The sequence below is a fragment of the Pseudophryne corroboree genome, chromosome 3 (assembly GCF_028390025.1).
Source record: "Pseudophryne corroboree isolate aPseCor3 chromosome 3, aPseCor3.hap2, whole genome shotgun sequence".
Classification (NCBI taxonomy): domain Eukaryota; kingdom Metazoa; phylum Chordata; class Amphibia; order Anura; family Myobatrachidae; genus Pseudophryne; species Pseudophryne corroboree.
Window position 1 is genome coordinate 681,605,869 of NC_086446.1, and position 21,655 is coordinate 681,627,523.

The 21,655-nt window shown below is 47.5% G+C and overlaps 1 protein-coding gene across 4 annotated transcripts in view; it reads left to right on the plus strand.

Annotated features, from left to right (window-relative positions):
- LOC135056585 (arsenite methyltransferase-like) overlaps positions 1-21,655 on the plus strand; it is a 354,731-nt gene that overhangs the window by 327,067 nt on the left and 6,009 nt on the right. For all 4 annotated transcript variants that reach the window (XM_063961942.1, XM_063961941.1, XM_063961940.1 and 1 more), the window contains 3 exons: positions 542-673; positions 7,002-7,144; positions 9,422-9,547. In XM_063961942.1, the coding sequence (XP_063818012.1) occupies positions 542-673; positions 7,002-7,144; positions 9,422-9,547 (401 nt within the window). The remainder of the gene's footprint in view (positions 1-541; positions 674-7,001; positions 7,145-9,421; positions 9,548-21,655) is intronic.

Here is a 21,655-nt window from a genome sequence, read left to right on the forward strand (position 1 = left end):
CTGGTGAAGTGATAAAGTGGAAGGTGATAACGCACCAGCCAATCAGCTACTAACTGTCATTTTTCAAACCCAGCCTGTAACATGGAAGTTAGCAGCTGATTGGCTGGTGCGTTGTCACCTTCCACTTTATCACTTCACCAGGCTTTATAAATCTGCCCCTTAGTGATTGCGCACAGCTGTTTGCGCTGATCTTGCATCTGTGCACACACGTGGCCTGGCCAGTGCACTTGGGGATACACACCTACTTTCTGGCTTTTGTAGATGCATCTACAATCTGGAAGTGTGACTAGAGGGGACGCCAGACAATCTGAAGTGCACTGTGCAAGAGTGTATCAATGTGCCACCTCCTACCACTTTAGAACAGCAACTTTAATTAAACATTTGTTTCCTTAAATAAATGCTTAGGTAAGCCTTATTTATAGCCCACTTAATCATCATGCAGTTACTAAACACTTAGGACAACTCTAGCTGGGAATATTTGGGCAGGGTAGGCTCCGGGAATGTTGTGATTAATCTTCATATCTTCTATTTGGTGATACAGAAGAATGCATCAGTGGTGCCCTCTGCTGGAAAGATCTGTATCAGATTGCTGAAGAGATTGGATTTGGCAACCCACGTCTAGTCACCTCCAGTTACATCACAGTAAATAATAAAGACCTGGAAGACCTTGTTGGTAGGTTTATTTTTATGATGTTTTTACAGGGGCTTAAAGAGTGATCTAGAGCATTTTATTGCAAGTCCGCCATGTAATTGGCTAAAGAAAATCAGGATCCATTTGACCAAGTTGCCAAGGAGAGAGCATTAAATCCAGTGTGCTCTTTATGTGCTGTGCTTTCGCATAAGCTTCCTCGAAACCACGCAGCTTGAGACCAGTAAGGCATAGTGCGAGCCCGCCGGAAAATTGAGCATAGTGCAATCTCTTGTCTGTCATATTCCCACTCCTGTGTTCTGTATAGCTAGATGTGAAATTGCTCCCCCTACCCCAAATGATATTCACAATAAAATCTCATAGGTGAAATCCACGGCGTCCAGTGTACCCATCCTACTTGGTAAAGGAGTTGGACACATTTAATTTATTGCTAGTAAAGGGACCCGGCTTATACTGTCGAAAACCACATGTATTGGTGAATTTGTCACTGATACACGTGTTTTGGCGAATTTGCTGGCAATTTACCTGTTTTTGGCGCAATTTTCACCCATGCTGATTCGACAAAAAATAAAAAAGTGAAACGGCGTGGGCGAAAATGCCCGCAATTGAATACCCTGTGTCGAATTAGTGCAGTTTTTTTGACCAGTCAAAAAAAACGGCACTTAATTAAATACCCCCCTTCGTCTCAGACTGCCCAAGAATGAGCATGAGGAGCTTTTACAGACTTCATCCTTGTGTCTGCTTTCCCACATTACCCCAGAAGCTGTCAAAATGAATTCATCATGTTATTAGGACCTGTACCTATATGCTGTAATGTATTGGTTGTCTCTGTTGGTATAATGTGATCCAAATCTATATAACATGAGTATCCTTCTATGATACATTTTTATTAGGGGCAGTATCTTGCCTATGGCTCCATGAGGACTAAGTCTGGCTCTGTTGTAGGGTCTGTCTTGTCGCTCTAATAGTGGGATGCATGTTGGAGATGGATCAGAACTCAGGAGATTATTATATAGTTCTTTGTCTGCTGGTTTTCACACTCATGTATTTGTTTTCTTTTCTATGATGCCCATTGTTTCCTTCCTTTAGAGCAGTGATTTTCAACCTTTTTCAATTCGGGGCACGCCAAACAAAATTCTAAAATTGCCGAGGCACACCATCAGTACCCCACGTACAACCCCCCCCCAAAAAAAAACAACAACAAAAAAAACAACAACACACTTTGGCCCACATGGGGAATTAAAACACACGTTGGTCCCCACAGTAATTACACATATTGCCCCCCCCCCACATTAATTACACATATTGTCCCCCCACAGTAATTACACATATCGTCCCCGCCCACATTACCCCCCCCCCCCCCGCACACAGTAATTACACATCCCCCCCCCCCACATACACACACAGTAATTACACACATGGGCCCCCCACAGTAATTACACATATTGGCCCCCACATTAATTCTGCACACTGTTCACACAACTATTACTGTAAAATGAATACAAATACACTGGACCATACCTGTAAGGTTTCAGCATCACTTTTCCATTTGCCTCTCCCTCCCTCAGCGTCAGCCCGCAGGGGTTAATGCAGCCGTGAGCAGTGAGGTGCAGCAGGGAGCAGCACTTTGCTGGCGGCTGGCAGGCAGGGGTTAATGCAGCCGTTAGCAGTGAGGAGCAGTAGGGAGCAGCACTTTGCTGGCGGCTGGCAGGCAGGGGTTAATGCAGCCGTTAGCAGTGAGGAGCAGTAGGGAGCAGCACTGTGCTGGCGGCTGGCAGGCAGGGGTTAATGCAGCCGTTAGCAGTGAGGAGCAGTAGGGAGCAGCACTTTGCTGGCGGCTGGCAGGCAGGGGTTAATGCAGCCGTTAGCAGTGAGGAGCAGTAGGGAGCAGCACTGTGCTGGCGGCTGGCAGGCAGGGGTTAATGCAGCCGTTAGCAGTGAGGAGCAGTAGGGAGCAGCACTTTGCTGGCGGCTGGCAGGCAGGGGTTAATGCAGCCGTTAGCAGTGAGGAGCAGTAGGGAGCAGCACTTGTCTGGCGGCGGCGGGCGGGCAGCCGGGCTTGCGGCGGGCGGGTGGGCAGGCGATATGTCACGCTGCGCTGCCAAAGTTCACCAGCGTGATGACGGCCAGCGCATCTCTGGCGGCACATCTGAAAGCCACTGGCGGCACACCAGTGTGCCGCGGCACAGTGGTTGAAAACCACTGCTTTAGAGGCTAGACTTTTTTGTCTATTATTATGATGGTTCTGGTATGAATGGTCGACCATGTTAATGTCGACATTAATTAGGTCGACCACTGTTGTTCGACATAGACATGGTCGACATAGACTAATAGTCGACACGTGAAAATGGTCGACACATGAAAAGGTCGACATTTATTTTTTAACTGTCTTTGGTGTCGTTTTTTTCCGTAACATGACCAGAAACCCCAATTAGTGTACCGCGTCCCCTTGCATGGCTCGCGTGCGTTCGGCACAGGTTACCGTTCCCAATCGTAGTCCACGTGGTCCACGTCCACTATGAAAAAGTTAAAAATCTATTAAAAAAAAAAAGTCATATCAACCTTTTCATGTGTCGACCATGTCAATGTCGACCAGTAGTAGTCAACCTTAACCTGGTTGACCATCCAAATGGATACCATTCTGATATACCTCATGATTGGTTGACATGGGCAACTTCGCTACATCTCCATTTTAGAAGATTTGATACATTTCGCCCTTAGCATACCTGTACAGTCTTTTTCTGCTGCTGATGTCTGTAGTTTTAAATAATCACTTACATGATTTAAAACTTGATCTGCAGAGTTTCTAGGTACATAAGGATTAAGTGATCCTCCTGGGATCCTGCTGATGTACAAATTAGACAGAAGCAGCGAGTAATCATGTACAGTAGATGCAGAATGGGTAGACTGCCATATATATGTACAGAAAACCTTTCATTTAAATAAGCACACTTTGTTATACTCGTAGGGCGTCTTTTGTTTCATGTTTATAATCCATAGATAATAGATACTGTCTAGTTTTCAAGGGTTAGATTGGTTTTCGCAATGTGTGCTTCAGTCTCATCTGGAATCTCTCAAACCACAGTCCAGACAGAGACCTTGATGAGCTATCTGAATTATGTACGTAGGAGAATGCTGAAAGATTTATGTGTCAGTGAGAGTCATGGCCAGTACACACAGGAAGATGTGAGCCAAAGATGTGTGCTGAGCGATCTAGCACAGACCGCTCAGCACACATCTCTCCCCCGCTCAGCACAGCGTGATGTGTGCTGAGCGAGGGGGGGATGCTCATGAAATGAGCGATGTGCTAGATTGTGCATGCATGCAGGCCATTCTAGCATCGGCGATAGCAATGCGCGGGTCCGCACATCGCTATCACTGAGAGGCATACACACAGAGAGATTCGTGCTTAATTCTAGTCAGATTGCTTAGAATTTAAGCACGGATCTCTCCATGTGTACCCCCAGCGTGCGCCTCTCCTGCCCCTTAGTGCTCAGTCCGGCAGCTGCGTGTGTCAGCTGTCAGGGGTCAGGCAGGGAGGAGAGCGCAGGTATGTCCGCCGGCAGCGTGTAGGACCTCAAACCAGCAGCTGGTTCGTGAGCCAATCAGAGCTCGCGGACCGGCAGCGGCGGATCCTGATTGGCTGCCGGTCCGCGAGCTCTGATTGGCTCATGAACCGGCGGTTGGTTTGAGATCCTACACGCCGCCTCCGGACATAGCTGCACTCTCTTTCCTGCCCTGACAGATAACACACGCCGCTACCGGACTGAGCACAAAGGGGCAGGAGAGGCGCATACTGCGCTCTCCTCCCCTGACACACACACACAGCAGCGGCTGGGCCGGATCAAGTGGCTTTGTGGACCTTATACGGACCGCTGGCCGGAGGTTCCCCACCCCTTATTTACACCATGCTTCCTATAGGTGCAACATGTAAGTGTACAAAAAAATTACAATTAATAGGCTGAATCCATGTGCTTTAATTTTGTTTCCTTCACTTACTATATATGCATGCCCCTTGATGCAATAGGGCTGTACAGCTGCACTATGGCTATTGTAGCAGTGAAGCTGTGGTACTGGAGGTTGTGTAAGCAGTGCCGTAACTAGACATTTTGGTGCCCTATGTCTGAAACAGAATTGGTGACTGCCCCACCATAGTGCACGCCAAAAATATAGGCTGTGACTTTATGGGGAAGGGGTGTGGTCACAGAATTTAACAGTACACCGCACAGTAGTGTCTGCTACTCATATTACACCGCACAGTAGTGTCTGTTACTCACATTACACCGCACAGTAGTGTCCATTACACTGCACAGTAGTGTCCATTACTCACATTACCCCACACAGTAGTGTCCGTTACTCAGATCAAACTGCACAGTAGTATGCGTTATTCACAAATATGGAGGTATTCAATTGTTTAAAAAGTCAGTTGGGAGTCTGTTTTTTCCTGTCTAATAGACAAGAAAAAACAGACACCCAACCGACTTTTCAAACAATTGAATTCCACCCATAGTGTCCCTTATGCAATGTGTTTATGCCTAGGGGCGGCCTGACCCCTAAATCTGGCTCTGGTAGCACTAATATGGTAATGCAGCTGGGGGCGTTACTACTCCTGCATGCATTACTGATCCAAACTGCTTCCAAGGATTAGCAGCACCCATTGAGACGCGCAAGCCGGCCATCGCAGAGGCCAGGAAATCTCTATGCAACAACGAAGATCCCTGTCCTCTTCTCTTTCCTAAATGGCGGTGACACACTTCCGTTGTCACAAACTGAGCCTGTCGCTGCCCCCCAAACGGCATTAGACTGTCAATTACTGACAGTCTTAAGCTGTCTCTACGTCCTGTGTTGCAGTGCTGGAGAAAATGCAGCCGGAAAGGGAACTGCATGCAACTCAGGCACTGCGTTTGGTCCCACATTTCCGTTTTTATAAACTGCTTTGGGTTAGCCACTAGGATTGTTCAAATGTTTATTTTCCAGGATTTCAGACTCCTAGCACTATACAGCAGATGGCAATATTATAAATGATTTAATGCATTTGTCACTCAGTTTCAGCCAAACTGCAACTGGCTGCAGTCGCATGTTGGGGGCCACCCAGCACAGGGCAAGGATGCCCAGCATGCAAATACCCAGCAGCGAAGCGATCGCAATGTAATTGTGATTGCATTGCTGATTTGTGGAAGCCTCCCTGCCTCCGAAGACAGACGCAGGGCAGCCATTTTTTGGGTTGCAGCAGCAGCATGTGACATCACGCGGCCATCTGAACCCGCCCCCATTTCTGTTGACCCGCCCAACGCCTTGTTGCTGCACCGCGAACGCCTCTGCCTGTCACCGTTCGCAAGGTGATATGCAAATACATTTCCCCTGGCCCGCGCACGTGCGCACTACGGGGCCAGATGGGGAGATGCGATTGCATCTCAATTCAGTTCCAAGCTGAATCGGTCCCAGACCCTTAATTCTATATACAGTATACACAAGATAAAGGGCAGTGACCACAGTTTGCTGTTTCTAGACCTTACTGGGATTCAGTTGTTATAGTAACAATACTATTCTATCCACTCACCCGTCGTTATAGCAGCAGTGACCAAATTTGTTTTCTCCTTTGATATAGATGCATTTACTGACTAATGTGTAATGCACAATACAATAAACTGAAGGGGCCAAATGTAATAGAGTGAGAGTTTCAGAAAGTGAGAGATTTGATAAGGTTTTTCAGTTTTTCTTAAAGTGGCAATCATTTACACTGCAACACCAGGTTGATAAAAAACTGCAAAACCTTACCAAGGGGCTAATTCAGGTTGGATCGCAAATCGGGATCCAACCGGAATTTTTGCAGTGGTGCCGCGGGCACATGCGCAGCGGGCCGTACTGCGCATGCGTCTGCACTTTCTACGGGGTGACGCAGAAAATGTGTTCGCTTCTGCCTTTCAATCAGGCAGGGGCGGGAGGGGGACGGCAACGCTTTTTTTTTGAGGGAGGAAACAGAGCATTGCGGGGCGTCCCAAACGGTGGGCAGTGCGGCACGAACGGAGGGGGGGGGGGGTGTCGGGGGCGCTAAGCTGCACCGGCAGGAGTCAACCTTAGTTTCTGCTGACAAGCAGAAATTGCGAGGCGATCGCAATTTCTGCTCATTGCAGGGGGGAGGCGCTGGTTAGCATGCTGGGCGACCTTGCTCAGCGCTGGGCGGCCCCCAGCATGCGTGCAAAAGGATAGCAAATTCTGCTGATTAGTATAATTTGCTATCCTTACTGAATTAGTCCCCAAATCTCTCACTTTCCGAAACTCTCACTATATTACATTTGGCCCATAGTGTTAGTTTACCACTGTAGCCTATACTGTCCAATCTGTGTTTTAGGTGACTGCAAGTTTGTCTCTGCAACTTTTCGTCTGTTCAAACTCCCTCAGAACTCTGTGAAGGAAAAGGGTCTGGTCATTTACAATGGAGGAGTGACGGGCTGCGAGACTGAAATGCAGTTTGATGCAAACTACACATTCAAGGTGCCACATTCACAGCTAACATCATACTGAAAGCCTTATTCATGTGCAAGTTGCCATGGGGGCAGAGTTCACCACCTTTGTATATGCTAATTTATAGGGTATTATTATTAACATTAACTTGTATAACACCAGCATATTCCATAGCACTTTACAGCTGGGAACAAAACAGTAATAAAACAAAACTGGGTAATATCAGAGAGTCAAAAGTTAAGAGGGACAGTCATTATTATTATTATTATTATTATTATTATTATTATTATCATCAATAATACGTACTTTCAGTAATACGGGACTGTTCCTAGGTGGGTGCAATCAGTAGAACATGTCTAATTCACTAGATTTGTTTTAAATCACCCCTCCATATCTTTTTTCCCCAAGCTGGCTTCCCAATTATTATTCCCTTTATTGGATTAATATATCATATTATGTTCATCTAAGTGATTTTTAAATTGAGGTATGTGATATGTTTTACTATGTTACCATTCAAAATGTATTGTTTGTTTTTTCATCCATGTACTGTTGTGTTGTTTATTTGTTCTTACGGAGTGGGGATGTGCTCTTTTAATAAGAAGTACTTTAGCAGAAGTATGCCTGTTTGGAGATATATATTATGGGGTGGTAGTCATGTGACCGCCGGTCGGCTGACCGACAGTCACATGACCTCCTCCGTGAGCCCGACGGCTCACTATCCCGATGGTCGGCATGCCGACCAACAGGGACTATTTCCACTCGTGGGTGTCCACGACACCCATAGAGTGGGAATAGAACCCGTGGCGACCGCAGGTCGCCACCGAGCCCACAAGGGGCTTGCTGCACTCGCCCCTCCCCGCCGGGATCCCGGCATCGGTATGCTGCCGGTATCCCGGCGTCGGTAAGGTGACCGGCGGTCAGGAGACCGCCGGTCACCCGTACTACACCCATATTATGCACCAAGTGAATCAGGAGTGTATAAGCAGATGCAGTCAGGGCTGTAACTCAGGGTGTGCGAGTGGTAGGTCGCGCAAGGCTCTGTGGGCGGGACCATCGCTGCTGGCTAGCAGGTTGCCTGGAATGAATGGCACGCTGCAGCCAATATTGCTGCTGTAGTGTCGCTTGGAGCTTTCTTTAAACCTTGCAGGTGGGCGGGCACTCTAAGGACACACTACCTACACCTACTTCACTTTCCTCTGCGGGTGGCCCTGCTCCCTCAGCATGATTTCATGCGCTAAGGGGGGGGTTACCACCCTTTTACACCGCTGGATGCAGTCACATCTTCTGATGCATACAACTCTAAAAATGGGTGAATATACCCATTTCCTCCATACAAGATTCTTGGGAGCAATGTACGTCTGATATACTTGCAATTCTGCAACATTCCCATAAATCCTAACCACCTCCAACAGCATTGATGGCTTTAACGTTGAACAATAGATACTGTTTATGTATATTGTTTAAATCAAATTGTTCTTTGAATGTGTCCTGTTGTCCTATTTTTAACGTTGGATATTAAAACTGCCTTTTGAATAATTGATATGATTGGGGCAGATGTATTAAGTCTTGAGAAGGGATAAGTAGAAGGTGATAATGCACCAGCCAATCAACTCCTAACTGTCATTTTTCAAACCCTGGTGCATTATCACCTTCCACTTATCACTTCTCCGGGCTTAATATATCTGCACCACTATTTGTTACAAGCTACATAGAAACATAGAATTTGATGGCAGATATCTAGGGGGTCATTCCGACCTGGTCACACGCTGCTGTTTTTCGCAGCGCAGCGATCAGGTCACTACTGCGCATGTGTATGCACCGCAATGTGCAGGCGCGTCGTACGGATACAAAGTGGATCGTTGCTGTGCAATGGGTTTTCACGAAGAATCCATTTGCACAGCCAATCTCAAGGAGAATGAAGAAGGCGTTTGTGGGTGTCAACTGACCGTTTTCTGGGAGTGTTTGGAAAAACACAGGTGTGTCCAAGCGCTTGCAGGGCGGGTTCCTGACGTAATTTCCGGGACCGGACAGGCTGAAGTGATCGCAGCGGGCGAGTAAGTTCTGAGCTACTCAGAAACTGCACAAGCTATTTTTGTACCGCTCGGCAGCACATGCGATCGCACCCTTGCACAGCAAATATACACTCCCCAGTGGGCGGCGACTATGCGTTCGCATGGTTGCCGAGCTAGCGAGTGATCAACTCGGAATGACCCTCCTAGTCTGCCCATTTTATTTATCCCTTAGGTTACCTAAACTAGAAACAGACACAGTATAAAAATGTTGAAATACTATCCTTGTTGTTTAAAGGAAGGTGAAGTTGTGGAAGTTGATGAGGAATTGTGCAGCATCCTGAAGACGTCCAGGTTTTCAGAAGACTTTATATTTCAGCCCATTGGAACGGGAAGCTCTTCTACAAAGTGTTGCTTGAAAAAAGTGCGTTCTGTTTCCTGTGAACAAATGGATGTATATTTGTGATACTTTTATGTTCATGTCTTGACTATTGGCCAGTGGGAAATACCTTTGTCACGTAGTTGCACTAGGTATACACAGTCACTCTAGTATCCAGCCTCTCAGAAATTAGTTTAGTAGCCTATAAGACAATTGTGGTGACCATACAAGTTCCAGCCTGTATTTCTCATGCGTCCTATGCTGGGGTCACCATTAGAACCATGGGGTATAGACGGGATCCGCAAGAGACATAGGCACTTTAAGACTTTGAAAGGGTGTGAACTGGCTCCTCCCTCTATGCCCCTCCTCCAGACTCCAGTTTTAGAATTGTGCCCAGTGAGACTGGACGCACTACAAGGGAGCTCTACGGAGTTTCTTTGAAAAATACTTATGTTAGGTTTTTTATTTTCAGGGAGGCTGCTGGCAACAGTCTCCCTGCTTCGTGGGACTTAGGGGAGAGAAGTATGACCAACTTCTAGTGAGTTTAATGGCTCTGCTTCTGGCTGACTGGACACCATTAGCTCCTGAGGGTGATGATCGCTGGGTACGCCTAGATGCTCACTACCGCAGCCTGCTGTCACCCCCTTACAGAGCCAGAAGTCAGAAGACAGGTGAGTAGCAGAAGAAAAGAAGACTTCTTCTTCAGTGACGGCATTTTGATGTACCGCGCAGCGGACGGAACGCTGTGCGCCATGCTCCCACACACACACAGCACTGAAGGGTGCCCTGGGCAGCATCAAAAATCCTCATTTTTCGACTGGCAAGAGGGGACATTAGTGCCTAGGCACTGTCCTAGCCCCCGCCAGTATAAATATTGGGAAAAATAGGCGGGACAGAAGCGCGCCATTTAGGGGGCGGAGCTTCTTCCTCACAGCTCACGCGCAGCTCGGCGCCATTTTCTCTCCAGGAGCAGAGACGCTGGTCTTTCCTCACACTGCTGACAAGTATCAGGGTGCAAAACGGAGGGGGGGGGGGCATGGAAGAAATCTGTGGAGGATGTGTTATTACAAGTACAGGACCCCTCGGGGTCACAAAAACGTACTTTTGCCCAGTTGGCAGACACTGATACCGACACGGACACTGATTCCAGTGTCGACTATTGTGATTCCAGATTCGATCCAAAATTGGCAAAGAGCATTCAGTACATGATTGTGGCAGTATAAGATGTTTTACATATCACTGAGGACCCTGCTGTCCCTGATAAAAGGGTCTGTATGTATAAGGAAAAGAAACCTGAGATAACGTTTCCTCCCTCTCATGAATTGAACGCTCTATTTGAAAAAGTCTGGGAAAGTCCTGACAGAAAGTTTCAGATTCCCAAAAGAATTACGGTAGCTTATCATTTTCCCTCTGCAGATAGGGAAAAGTGGGAGTCACCCCCCACTGTAGACAAGGCCCTGTCACGTTTGTCTAAAAAGGTGGCTCTCCCGTCACCTGGCACGGCAGCACTTAAGGATCCTGCGGATCGTAAACAAGAAACTACGTTAAAGTCCATTTATGCGACCACAGGTACGCTACTCAGGCCTGTCATTGCATCTGCGTGGGTAAGTAGTGCTATCGAAAAGCGGGCAGACAACTTGTCTTCTTATGTAGATACCCTAGATAGGGATAGCATCCTCTTGACGCTGGGTTATATCAAGGACGATGCAAGAGATATTGGCCTTTTGGGATCAAAGGCCAATGCCATGGCAGTCTCAGTGAGGAGAGTATTGTGGATTCACCAATGGAATGCTGATGCTGATTCCAAGAAAAGTATGGAATCTCTACCATATAGAGGTAAGGCCTTGTTTGGTGATGGCCTCAATGATTTGGTATCTACGGCTACCGCGGATAAGTCATCCTTCTTGCCTGATGTTCCTCCACAACAAAAGAAAACGCACCACTATCAGATGCAGTCCTTTCGGCCCAATAAATACAGGAAGGGCCGAGGTTCTTCCTTCCTTGCTACTAGAGGAAGGGGAAGAGGTAAACGATCACCAGCCTTGTCGGGCTCCCAGGAGCAGAAGTCCTCCCAGGTTTCTGCTAATTCCACCACATGACGTTGGGGCTCCTATGCGGGAGCCCGCACCGGTGGGGGCAAGTCTCAAACTCTTCAGTCAGTTCTGGTTTCGTTCGGACCTGGATCCTTGGGTCTTACAGATAGTATCCCAAGGGTACAAACTGGAGTTTCAAGACGTTCCCCCTCGCCGATTTTTCAGATCATCCTTACCAGCTTCTCTTCCAGACAGGGAAGTGATATACGACGCAATACAAAAGTTGTATCAAAATCAGGTAATTGTAATGGTTCCCCCGTCACAACAGGGAGAAGGTTTTTATTCAAACCTGTTCGTGGTTCCGAAGCCGGACGGCTCGGTCAGACCAATCCTAAACCTGAAATCCCTCAATTTCTAACTAAGAAGATTCAAATTCAAGATGGAGTCTCTCCGTGCAGTGATCTCCAGTCTGGAGGGAGGGGATTTTATAGTATCAGTGGACATAAAGGATGCCTACCTACATGTTCCCATTTATCCTCCACATCAGGCTTACCTGAGGTTTGCAATTCAGGATTGTCATTACCAATTTCAGACGTTGCCGTTCGGTCTGTCAACGGCTCCGAGGATTTTCACCAAAGTGATGGTAGAAATGATGGTTCTCCCGTACTTGGACGATCTCCTGATAAAGGCGATATCCAGAGACCAGTTGGTGCAAAACATTGCACTATCCCTGACAGTTCTTCAACAATATGGTTGGCTACTAAACTTTCCAAAATCGCAGTTGATTCCGATGACGCGGTTGTCGTTTTTGGGAATGATTCTGGACACAGACCTACAGAGGGTTTTTCTCCCAGTGGAAAAGGCTCTGGAACTTCAGAGTCTGGTCAAACAAATTCTGAAACCAGCAAGAGTGTCAATCCATCAATGCATTCGGTTGCTGGGGAAGATGGTTGCGGCCTACGAGGCCATTCAGTTTGGCAGGTTCCATGCCAGAGTGTTTCAGTGGGACCTGTTGGACAAGTGGTCCGGGTCCCAACTGCACATGCACCGAAGGATAATCCTGGCTCCCAAGACCAGAATCTCACTCCTGTGGTGGCTACACAGCTCTCACCTCCTAGAGGGGCACAGGTTCGGGATCCAGGACTGGATCCTGGTAACCACGGATGCAAGTCTCCGAGGCTGGGGTGCAGTCACACAGGGGGAAAACTTCCAAGGAAGATGGTCAAGCCAATAAACTTGTCTCCACATAAATGTTCTGGAGTTAAGGGCCATTTACAACGGCCTTCTACAAGCGGAACATCTTCTTCGCAATCTGCCCGTACTGATCCAGTCGGACAATGTAACAGCAGAAGCATACATAAACCGCAAGGGCGGGACAAAAAGCAGAGCGGCAATGGCAGAAGCCACAAAGGTTCTCCGCTGGGCGGAAAAACATACAAGCGCTCTGTCAGCAATATTCATTCCGGGAGTGGACAACTGGGAAGCAGTCTTCCTCAGCAGATGCGATCTTCATCCGGGAGAGTGGGCCCTCCATCAAGAGGTCTTCACGGAGGTGACAAGTCAGTGGGGAATTCCTCAAATAGACATGATGGCATCTCGTCTCAACAAGAAGCTCCAGAGATATTGTTCCAGGTCGAGGGACCCTCAAGCAATAGCAGTGGATGCACTGGTGTCACCATGGGTGTTTCAGTCGGTGTACGTATTCCCTCCACTTCCTCTCATTCCAAAGATTCTAAAGATCATAAGAAGAACAAAGGTTCAAGCAATCCTCATTGTCCCAGACTGGCCAAGGAGGGCTTGGTATCCAGATCTTCAGGAATTACTCATAGCAGATCCCTGGCCCCTTCCTCTACGCGAAGACCTGTTGCAGCAGGGGCCGTGCGTGTATCAAGACTTACCGCGGCTACGTTTGACGGCATGGCGGTTGAACGCCAAATCCTAGCCCGAAAGGGTATTCCCAGTGAAGTCATTCCCACACTTATTCAGGCCAGGAAGGGAGTAACGTCTAAACATTACCACTGTATTTGGAGAAAATATGTTTCTTGGTGTGAATCCAAGAAGGTTCCTCCGGAGGAATTTCAACTAGGACGTTTTCTCCATTTTCTTCAAACAGGTGTGGATGCGGGCCTAAAGTTGGGCTCAATTAAGGTACAGATTTCAGCCTTATCGATTTTCTTTCAGAAACCATTGGCCTCCTTTCCAGAAGTTCAGACTTTCGTGAAAGGCGTGTTGCACATCCAACCTCCATTTGTGCCTCCAGTGGCACCATGGGATCTGAATGTGGTGTTGCGAGGCGATTCCTCCAATCACACTGGTTTGAACCTTTACAGGAGGTGGAGTTGAAGTTCCTCACTTGGAAAGTGGTCATCCTATTGGCCTTGGCATCTGCAAGGCGGGTGTCTGAATTGGCGGCCTTGTCTCACAAGAGCCCTTATTTGATCTTTCATGAAGATAGAGCTGAATTGAGGACATGTCAGCAATTTCTACCGAAGGTGGTTTCCTCTTTTCACATGAACCAACCGATTGTGGTACCTGTGGCTACTGACACCTTCGCTGAGTCAAAGTCTCTGGATGTGGTCAGAGCTTTGAAGATTTATGTCGCCAGAATGACTCAGATTAGGAAAACAGAGGCTTTGTTTGTCGTATATGCTCCCAACAAGATTGGGTGTCCTGCTTCCAAGCAGACAATTGCACGCTGGATCTGTTGTACGATTCAGCGTGCTCATTCCACGGCAGGATTGCCGTTACTGAAATCGGTGAAGGCCCATTCTACTACTAGAAAGGTGGGCTCTTCCTGGGCGGCTGCCCGAGGGGTCTCGGCGTTACAGCTTTGCCGAGCAGCTACTTGGTCGGGGTCAAACACTTTTGCTAAGTTTTACACGTTTGATACCTTGGCCGATGATGACCTCAAGTTTGGTCAATCGGTGCTGCAGAGTCATCCGCACTCTCCCGCCCATTCTAGAGCTTTGGTATAACCCCATGGTTCTAATGGTGACCCCAGCATCCTCTACGACGTATGAGAAAATAGGATTCTAATACCTACCGGTAAATCGTTTTCTCTTAGTCCGTAGAGTATGCTGGGCGCCCGTCCCAGTGCGTACTGTATCTGCAGTTATTAGTTGTGGTTACACACACATTGTGTTACGTTTATAGTCAGTCTGTTGCTGAAATTGTTCATGCCGTTGGCTTGTGTTCTGTTGAATGCCATGTTGTGCGGCATGCTTGAGGTGTGAGCTGGTATGAATCTCACCTTAGTTTAACAATAAATCCTTTCTTCAAAATGTCCGTCTCCCTGGGTATAGTTCCAATAACTGGAGTCTGGAGGAGGGGCATAGAGGGAGGAGCCAGTTCACACCCTTCCAAAGTCTTAAAGTGCCCATGTCTCCTGCAGATCCCGTCTATACCCCATGGTTCTAATGGTGACCCCAGCATCCTCTAAGGACTAAGAGAAAAGGATTTACCGGTAGGTATTAAAATCCTATTATTTCTTGTGTCTGCTTGTAATACAGTTTCTGTATGCTAATGTTGTGTACACACTGGGCCTGATTTGGATTTGTAAGCAAAGCATGTAATACCCCTTTCAGACTAACATGAATTTCACGGGTTATTGCACGTGAACGCGCATCAACCCGAGATTTTGTTCAGTCTGAAAGGGTCCTAAAGGAATATCTAAGGTTGAGCGTCCTGGCATTTTATCACCGGTCACGATCTGGGTTGAAGCCGGAATCGACCCGGGAAGCTGTGCAGTGTGAACAGTAAGCTGGGTCAAGGTGACCATGCACTCGTTCTCTGCATAGGAGGAGGCGGTGCTTGGAGATAATTATCTCCTAGCGCAACCTCTGGTAGCGTCAGCGGTGACATCACCAACCTGTCAATGTGCCGGGTGAGTCAGCAAGTCTGAAAAGGGTCTCAAGCCAGGTTCCACCTGGGAAGCACCCGTGTACAAATTCCCGGGAGTGACCCGGGTCTGCCAGTCTGAAAGGGATGTTAGTTTGTATCTGGAACATACCATTCTGCAATGCAAGGGGAGGAAATACATTTATATTGTTTCTGTGCAGGGTAAAGACTAGCTGCTTTTGCATGTAGCCCACAAATGCTATACAGCTTTATTTTTACACTGCAATTTAGACTTCAATTTGTACATACCCCACCCAAATCTAATTCTCTCTCTGCGTGTTACATCTGCCCCACCTGCAGTGCAGTATGGTTTTGCGCAGTTGCTTTCTTTTTTGGTTTGCTTCCACTATGCTATTAACCGTTTGTTATATCTATGAACGATATATATCACGAGTACATCGGCTGGTGTGTACAACAGATATTTCTGTGAGCGTCGTCCTTCACAGCCCGGTTGCATGGCCCTGCAGCAAAGCCAATGCCGATATAGCTTGCAGATATATATCGGTACATCTGGCTATGTGTGATGCCAACCTGCCAGCCTTGCGATAGGTTGGCAGCAGCCATTGAATGTGATCTCACAAAGTGGGCAGGCATATTCAAAAGACACTGCTGCCAGACATATCGGGTGGCAGATTGGCAAGTGTCATTCCTGTATATATCTTGCCAAGCATTGAGGAAATCAGAGATGGACTTGGGTAAAGCTTCGGTGCAAATGCACAATGTTTTACCAATGTGCATGTATCTTAATGTCTACCGCTGGGGGACACAGATCTCAATTGCATTGAGATCCATTCAGTTTCTATGGGCATTACTGGGAGGTCATGGTTAAACGCATCCACCTCTGAATCGCCCCTAGCTGCAGTATTCTTCTACTCACATACAAGATTCAGTGGTGCACGCTGTTGCAGCCGCGTCTTTTGGTGCAGCTAGATTGCGTCTTTATACTAATGGTCTTCCAACTGAGATGCCCACAGGCCATGGGTTGGATCCGTGGCTCTGAGTATTAAGGCTAGGGGTATATTTGCTAAAAAGTGTTAGAGATGTTGCCCATGGCCCACAAATCAGATTCTACTTATTATTCATCTAGTATCTTCAAGAAGAAAATAGCTAGAATCTGATTGGTTGCTATGGGCAACATCTCCGATTCTAAAAAACCTCCCACTTTAGTAAATATACTCCTAGGTATATGAGGACACATCTGTATGTTCATACATTGATTTGTTACTGTATATACAGTATGACCTCATTCTTGCTTATCCTAATTTATGCTTCATTTGTTGTTGCATGTTTAGAGTTTTTATGTTTTTTAAATAACAAAAATTAAATACTTGATCTAAAAATAAAATAAATAACGCTCACCCACATGGTCCTCAGCCTGCCCTCCCGTGTTTCTCCAACCTCATCTCCCTGCACACTCCCTCCCACCGTCTACGCTTTGCCTATGGTACATGCACTCTCTCTTCTAATTCAATGAGACTATGCCCAGTTTCTGACTTCACTAACACCCTTTCCCTCTATCAGATCACAACCTTATCACCTGCATGCTCTCCAGCATTACTTCAAACTCAGAGTCATTGAAGTCCTCTAATCCTCCTCAAACCCGCAGAAATATTAACACAATACATTTTCAAGAACTGTCCACCTCTCTGCAACAACTGCTCTCACCTATTTCTGCATTTACTTCCCCTGAGACTGCTGTATCACACCTGAACCAGACTCTAGAAATAGTCCTTGACCAAGTAGCTCCAGCTACCCATCACACTCCACGTAGGTCAAGTTGTCAACCGTGGCACTCTAAATTAACAAGACACCTACAAAAACTCTCACGCAAAGCTGAACGTCAGTGGCGTTAATATCGTATTCCTAGCGACTTTCTCACATATAAGACTGTCTGCCACTCTTATCGTAATGCCCTGGACTCTGCCAAACAAACATATTTCAAATCTCTCATCTCTGCTCAAGCCTCTAACCACAAACGACTTTTTAATACATTTAAATCACTTTTGAACCCTCCCTCACCCAACCCACCAGCCACTATCAAGGCGCAAGATCTTGCGTCCTACTTCAAGGACAAGATTGATGAGATCCGAGATGAAATGGTATTCTCTTCCTCAGCCAGTGACCTGTTCAATTCTCTACCTGAATCCTCTGGCACTCTCTTTTCATTTGATCCCACAAGTGTAGATGAAGTGTCAACACTCTTCTCAGCCTGCTATTCTACTACCTCTCCTCTTGAGCCTATACCCTCACAAGTAAGTAAATCTCTGTCTCCTGTGCTCATCCCAACCTTGACTAACATCTGTAATCTCTCTCTCTCTCTACTGGTATCTTTCACTGTTCTAGCATGCACTCCCATTCTGAAAAAACAAAATTCTGACCCTAACACTCTCTCAAACTACCGTCCCATCTCTCAGCTGCCATGCCTCTCCAAGCTACTTGAGAGACTTGCCTACACTCGCCTCACACACTTTCTTAAAACACACAATTTATTTGACCCACTTCAGTCAGGCTTTCGTTCCCAGCACTCCACAGATACAGGACTGACTAAAGTAGTGAATGATCTAGTCACTGCAAAGTCCAACGGCCATTACTCACTTCTTATTCTTCTAGATCTCTCTGCTGCTTTTGACACTGTTGACCATTTTCTTCTCATACAAACACTACAATCCCTAGGTCTTAAAGACACAGTCCTCTCTTGGTTCCTATCCTACCTATCTAATCGCTCCTTCAGTGTTCGCTTCTCTGAATCCACCTCCTCTTCGCTACCTCTTTGAGTTGGAGTACCACAAGGCTCGGTCTTAGGTTCTCTGCTTTTCTCAATCTACACCTCATCTCTTGGTAAACTAATCAGCTCTTTTGGATTTCAGTATCATCTGTACGCAGATGATACTCAAATCTACCTATCCTCCCCAGATTTATCACTATCTGTATTGGTCAGGGTCACTGAATGCCTTTCTGCTGTTTCATCTTGGATGTCATCTCGCCACCTCAAACTTAATTTCTCTGATGTCCTAGTGGATGCTGGGAACTCCGTAAGGACCATGGGGAATAGACGGGCTCCGCAGGAGACTGGGCACTCTAAAAGAAAGATTAGGTACTATCTGGTGTGCACTGGCTCCTCCCTCTATGCCCCTCCTCCAGACCTCAGTTAGAATCTGTGCCCGGCCAGAGCTGGGTGCTCCTAGTGGGCTCTCCTGAGCTTGCTAGAAAGAAAGTATTTGTTAGGTTTTTTATTTTCAGTGAGATCTGCTGGCAACAGACTCACTGCTACGTGGGACTGAGGGGAGAGAAGCAAACCTAACTGTGTGCAGCTAGCTTGTGCTTCTTAGGCTACTGGACACCATTAGCTCCAGAGGGTTCAAACACAGGGCCTGACCTCGATCGTCCGTTCCCGGAGCCGTGCCGCCGTCCCCCTTGCAGAGCCAGAAGACAGAAGAAGGAGATGAAATCGGCGGCAGAAGACTCCGGTCTTCATTAAGGTAGCGCACAGCACTGCAGCTGTGCGCCATTGCTCCCACTGCACACCACACACTCCGGTCACTGTAGGGTGCAGGGCGCTGGAGAGGGGGGGCGCCCTGGGCAGCAATAAGAATACCTTTTGGCACTAAATACACATAATACAGTCTGGAAAACTGTATATGTGTAAAAAAAAACGCCATTAAGCTATACAAAACGCGGGAGAAGCCCGCCGCTGAGGGGGCGGGGCCTTCTTCCTCAGCACATCCAGCGCCATTTTCTCTTCACAGCTCCGCTGGAAGGACGCTACCCAGGCTCTCCCCTGCAGTATCCTGTACAAGAAGGGTAAAAAAGAGAGGGGGGGGCACATAAATTTAGGCGCAAATAGGATAATGAGCAGCTATTGGGAAAAATCACTCATTATAGTGTAAATCCCTGTGTTATATAGCGCTGTGGTGTGTGCTGGCATACTCTCTCTCTGTCTCCCCAAAGGACTTTGTGGGGTCCTGTCCTCAGTCGGAGCATTCCCTGTGTGTGTGCGGTGTGTCGGTACGGCTGTGTCGACATGTTTGATGAGGAGGGTTACGTGGAGGCGGAGCAGGGGCAGATAAGTGTGGTGTCGCCCCCGACGGGGCCGACACCGGATTGGATGGATATGTGGAAGGTCTTAACAGACAGTGTCAACTCCTTACATAAAAGGTTAGATGACGCAGCAGCCTTGGGACAGCCGGGATCTCAGCCCGCGCCTGCCCAGGCGTCTCAGAGGCCATCAGGGGCTCATAAACGCCCGCTAGCTCAGATGGTAGACACAGATGTCGACACGGAGTCTGACTCCAGTGTAGATGAGGATGAGACAAATGCACAGTCTACTAAAGCCATCCGATGCATGATTACTGCAATGAAAAATGTATTGCACATTTCTGATGTTAACCCGGTTACTACCAAGAAGGGTATTATGTTTGGGGAGAAAAAGCAGCCAGTGACTTTTCCCCCATCTGATGAATTAAATAAGTTGTGTGAGGAAGCGTGGAGTTCCCCCGATAAGAAACTAGTGATTTCTAAGAGGTTACTGATGGCGTACCCTTTCCCGCCAATGGACAGGTTACGTTGGGAAACATACCCTAGGGTGGACAAGGCGCTCACACGCTTATCAAAAAAGGTGGCACTGCCAAGTCAGGGGATACGGCCGCCCAAAAGGAGCCTACGGATAGAAAGCAGGAAGCTATCCTGAAGTCTGTGTTTACACACTCAGGTACTATACTGAGACCTGCTATTGCTTCAGCATGGATGTGTAGTGCTGCAGCAGCATGGTCTGATACCCTGTCAGACAACATTGATTCCCTCGACAGGGATACTATTTTGCTAACCATAGAACATATAAAAGACGTCGTCTTATATATGCGGGATGCACAGAGGGACATTTGCCTGCTGGGCTCTAGATTTAATGCAATGTCCATTTCTGCCAGGAGAGTATTATGGACTCGGCAGTGGACAGGTGATGCTGATTCTAAAAGACACATGGAGGTTTTGCCTTATAAGGGTGAGGAATTGTTGGGGACGGTCTCTCGGACCTCGTATCCACGGCAACAGCTGGGAAGTCAACTTTTTTACCTAAGGTTCCCTCACAGCCTAAGAAAGCACCGTATTATCATGTACAGTCCTTTCGGCCTCAGAAAGGCAAGCGGATCAGAGGCGCATCCTTTCTGCCCAGAGGCAGGGGTAGAGGAAAGAAGCTGCACCAGGCAGCCAGTTCCCAGGAACAAAAATCCTCCCCCGCTTCCACTAAGTCCACCGCATGACGCTGGGGCTCCACAGGCGGAGCCAGGTGCGGTTGGGGCGCGTCTCCGAAACTTCAGCAACCAGTGGGTTCGCTCACAAGTGGATCTCTGGGCTGTACAAATTGTATATCAGGGATACAAGCTGGAGTTCGAGGCGACTCCCCCTCGCCGTTACCTCAAATCAGCCTTGCCAGCTGCTCCCAGGGAAAGGGAGGTAGTACTGGCGGCAATTTACAAGCTGTACCTCCAGCAGGTGATAATCAAGGTTCCCCTCCTTCAATAGGGACGGGGTTACTATTCCACAATGTTTGTGGTACCGAAACCAGACGGTTCGGTGAGACCCATTCTGAATTTAAAATCCTTGAACACTTATATAAGGAAGTTCAAGTTCAAAATGGAATCGCTCAGGGCGGTTATTGCAAGCCTGGAAGAGGGGGATTTTATGGTGTCGCTGGACATCAAGGATGCTTACTTGCATGTCCCCATTTACCCACCTCACCAGGAGTACCTCAGGTTTGTGGTACAGGATTGTCATTACCAATTCCAGACGTTGCCGTTTGGTCTGTCCACGGCACCGAGAGTATTTACCAAGGTAATGGCCGAAATGATGATACTCCTTCGGAAGAAGGGAGTTATAATTATCCCGTACTTGGACGATCTCCTTATAAAGGCGAGGTCCAGAGAGCAGTTGTTAGTCAGCGTAGCACTCTCTCGGGAAGTGTTGCAACAGCACGGCTGGATTCTGAATATCCCAAAGTCGCAGCTGATTCCTGCGACACGTCTGCTTTTCCTGGGCATGATTCTGGACACAGAACAGAAGAAGGTGTTTCTCCCGGGGGAGAAGGCCCAGGAATTGTCATCTCTGGTCAGGGACCTCCTGAAACCAAAACAGGTGTCGGTGCATCACTGCACGCGAGTCCTGGGAAAGATGGTGGCTTCTTACGAAGCAATTCCCTTCGGCAGGTTCCATGCAAGGATCTTTCAGTGGG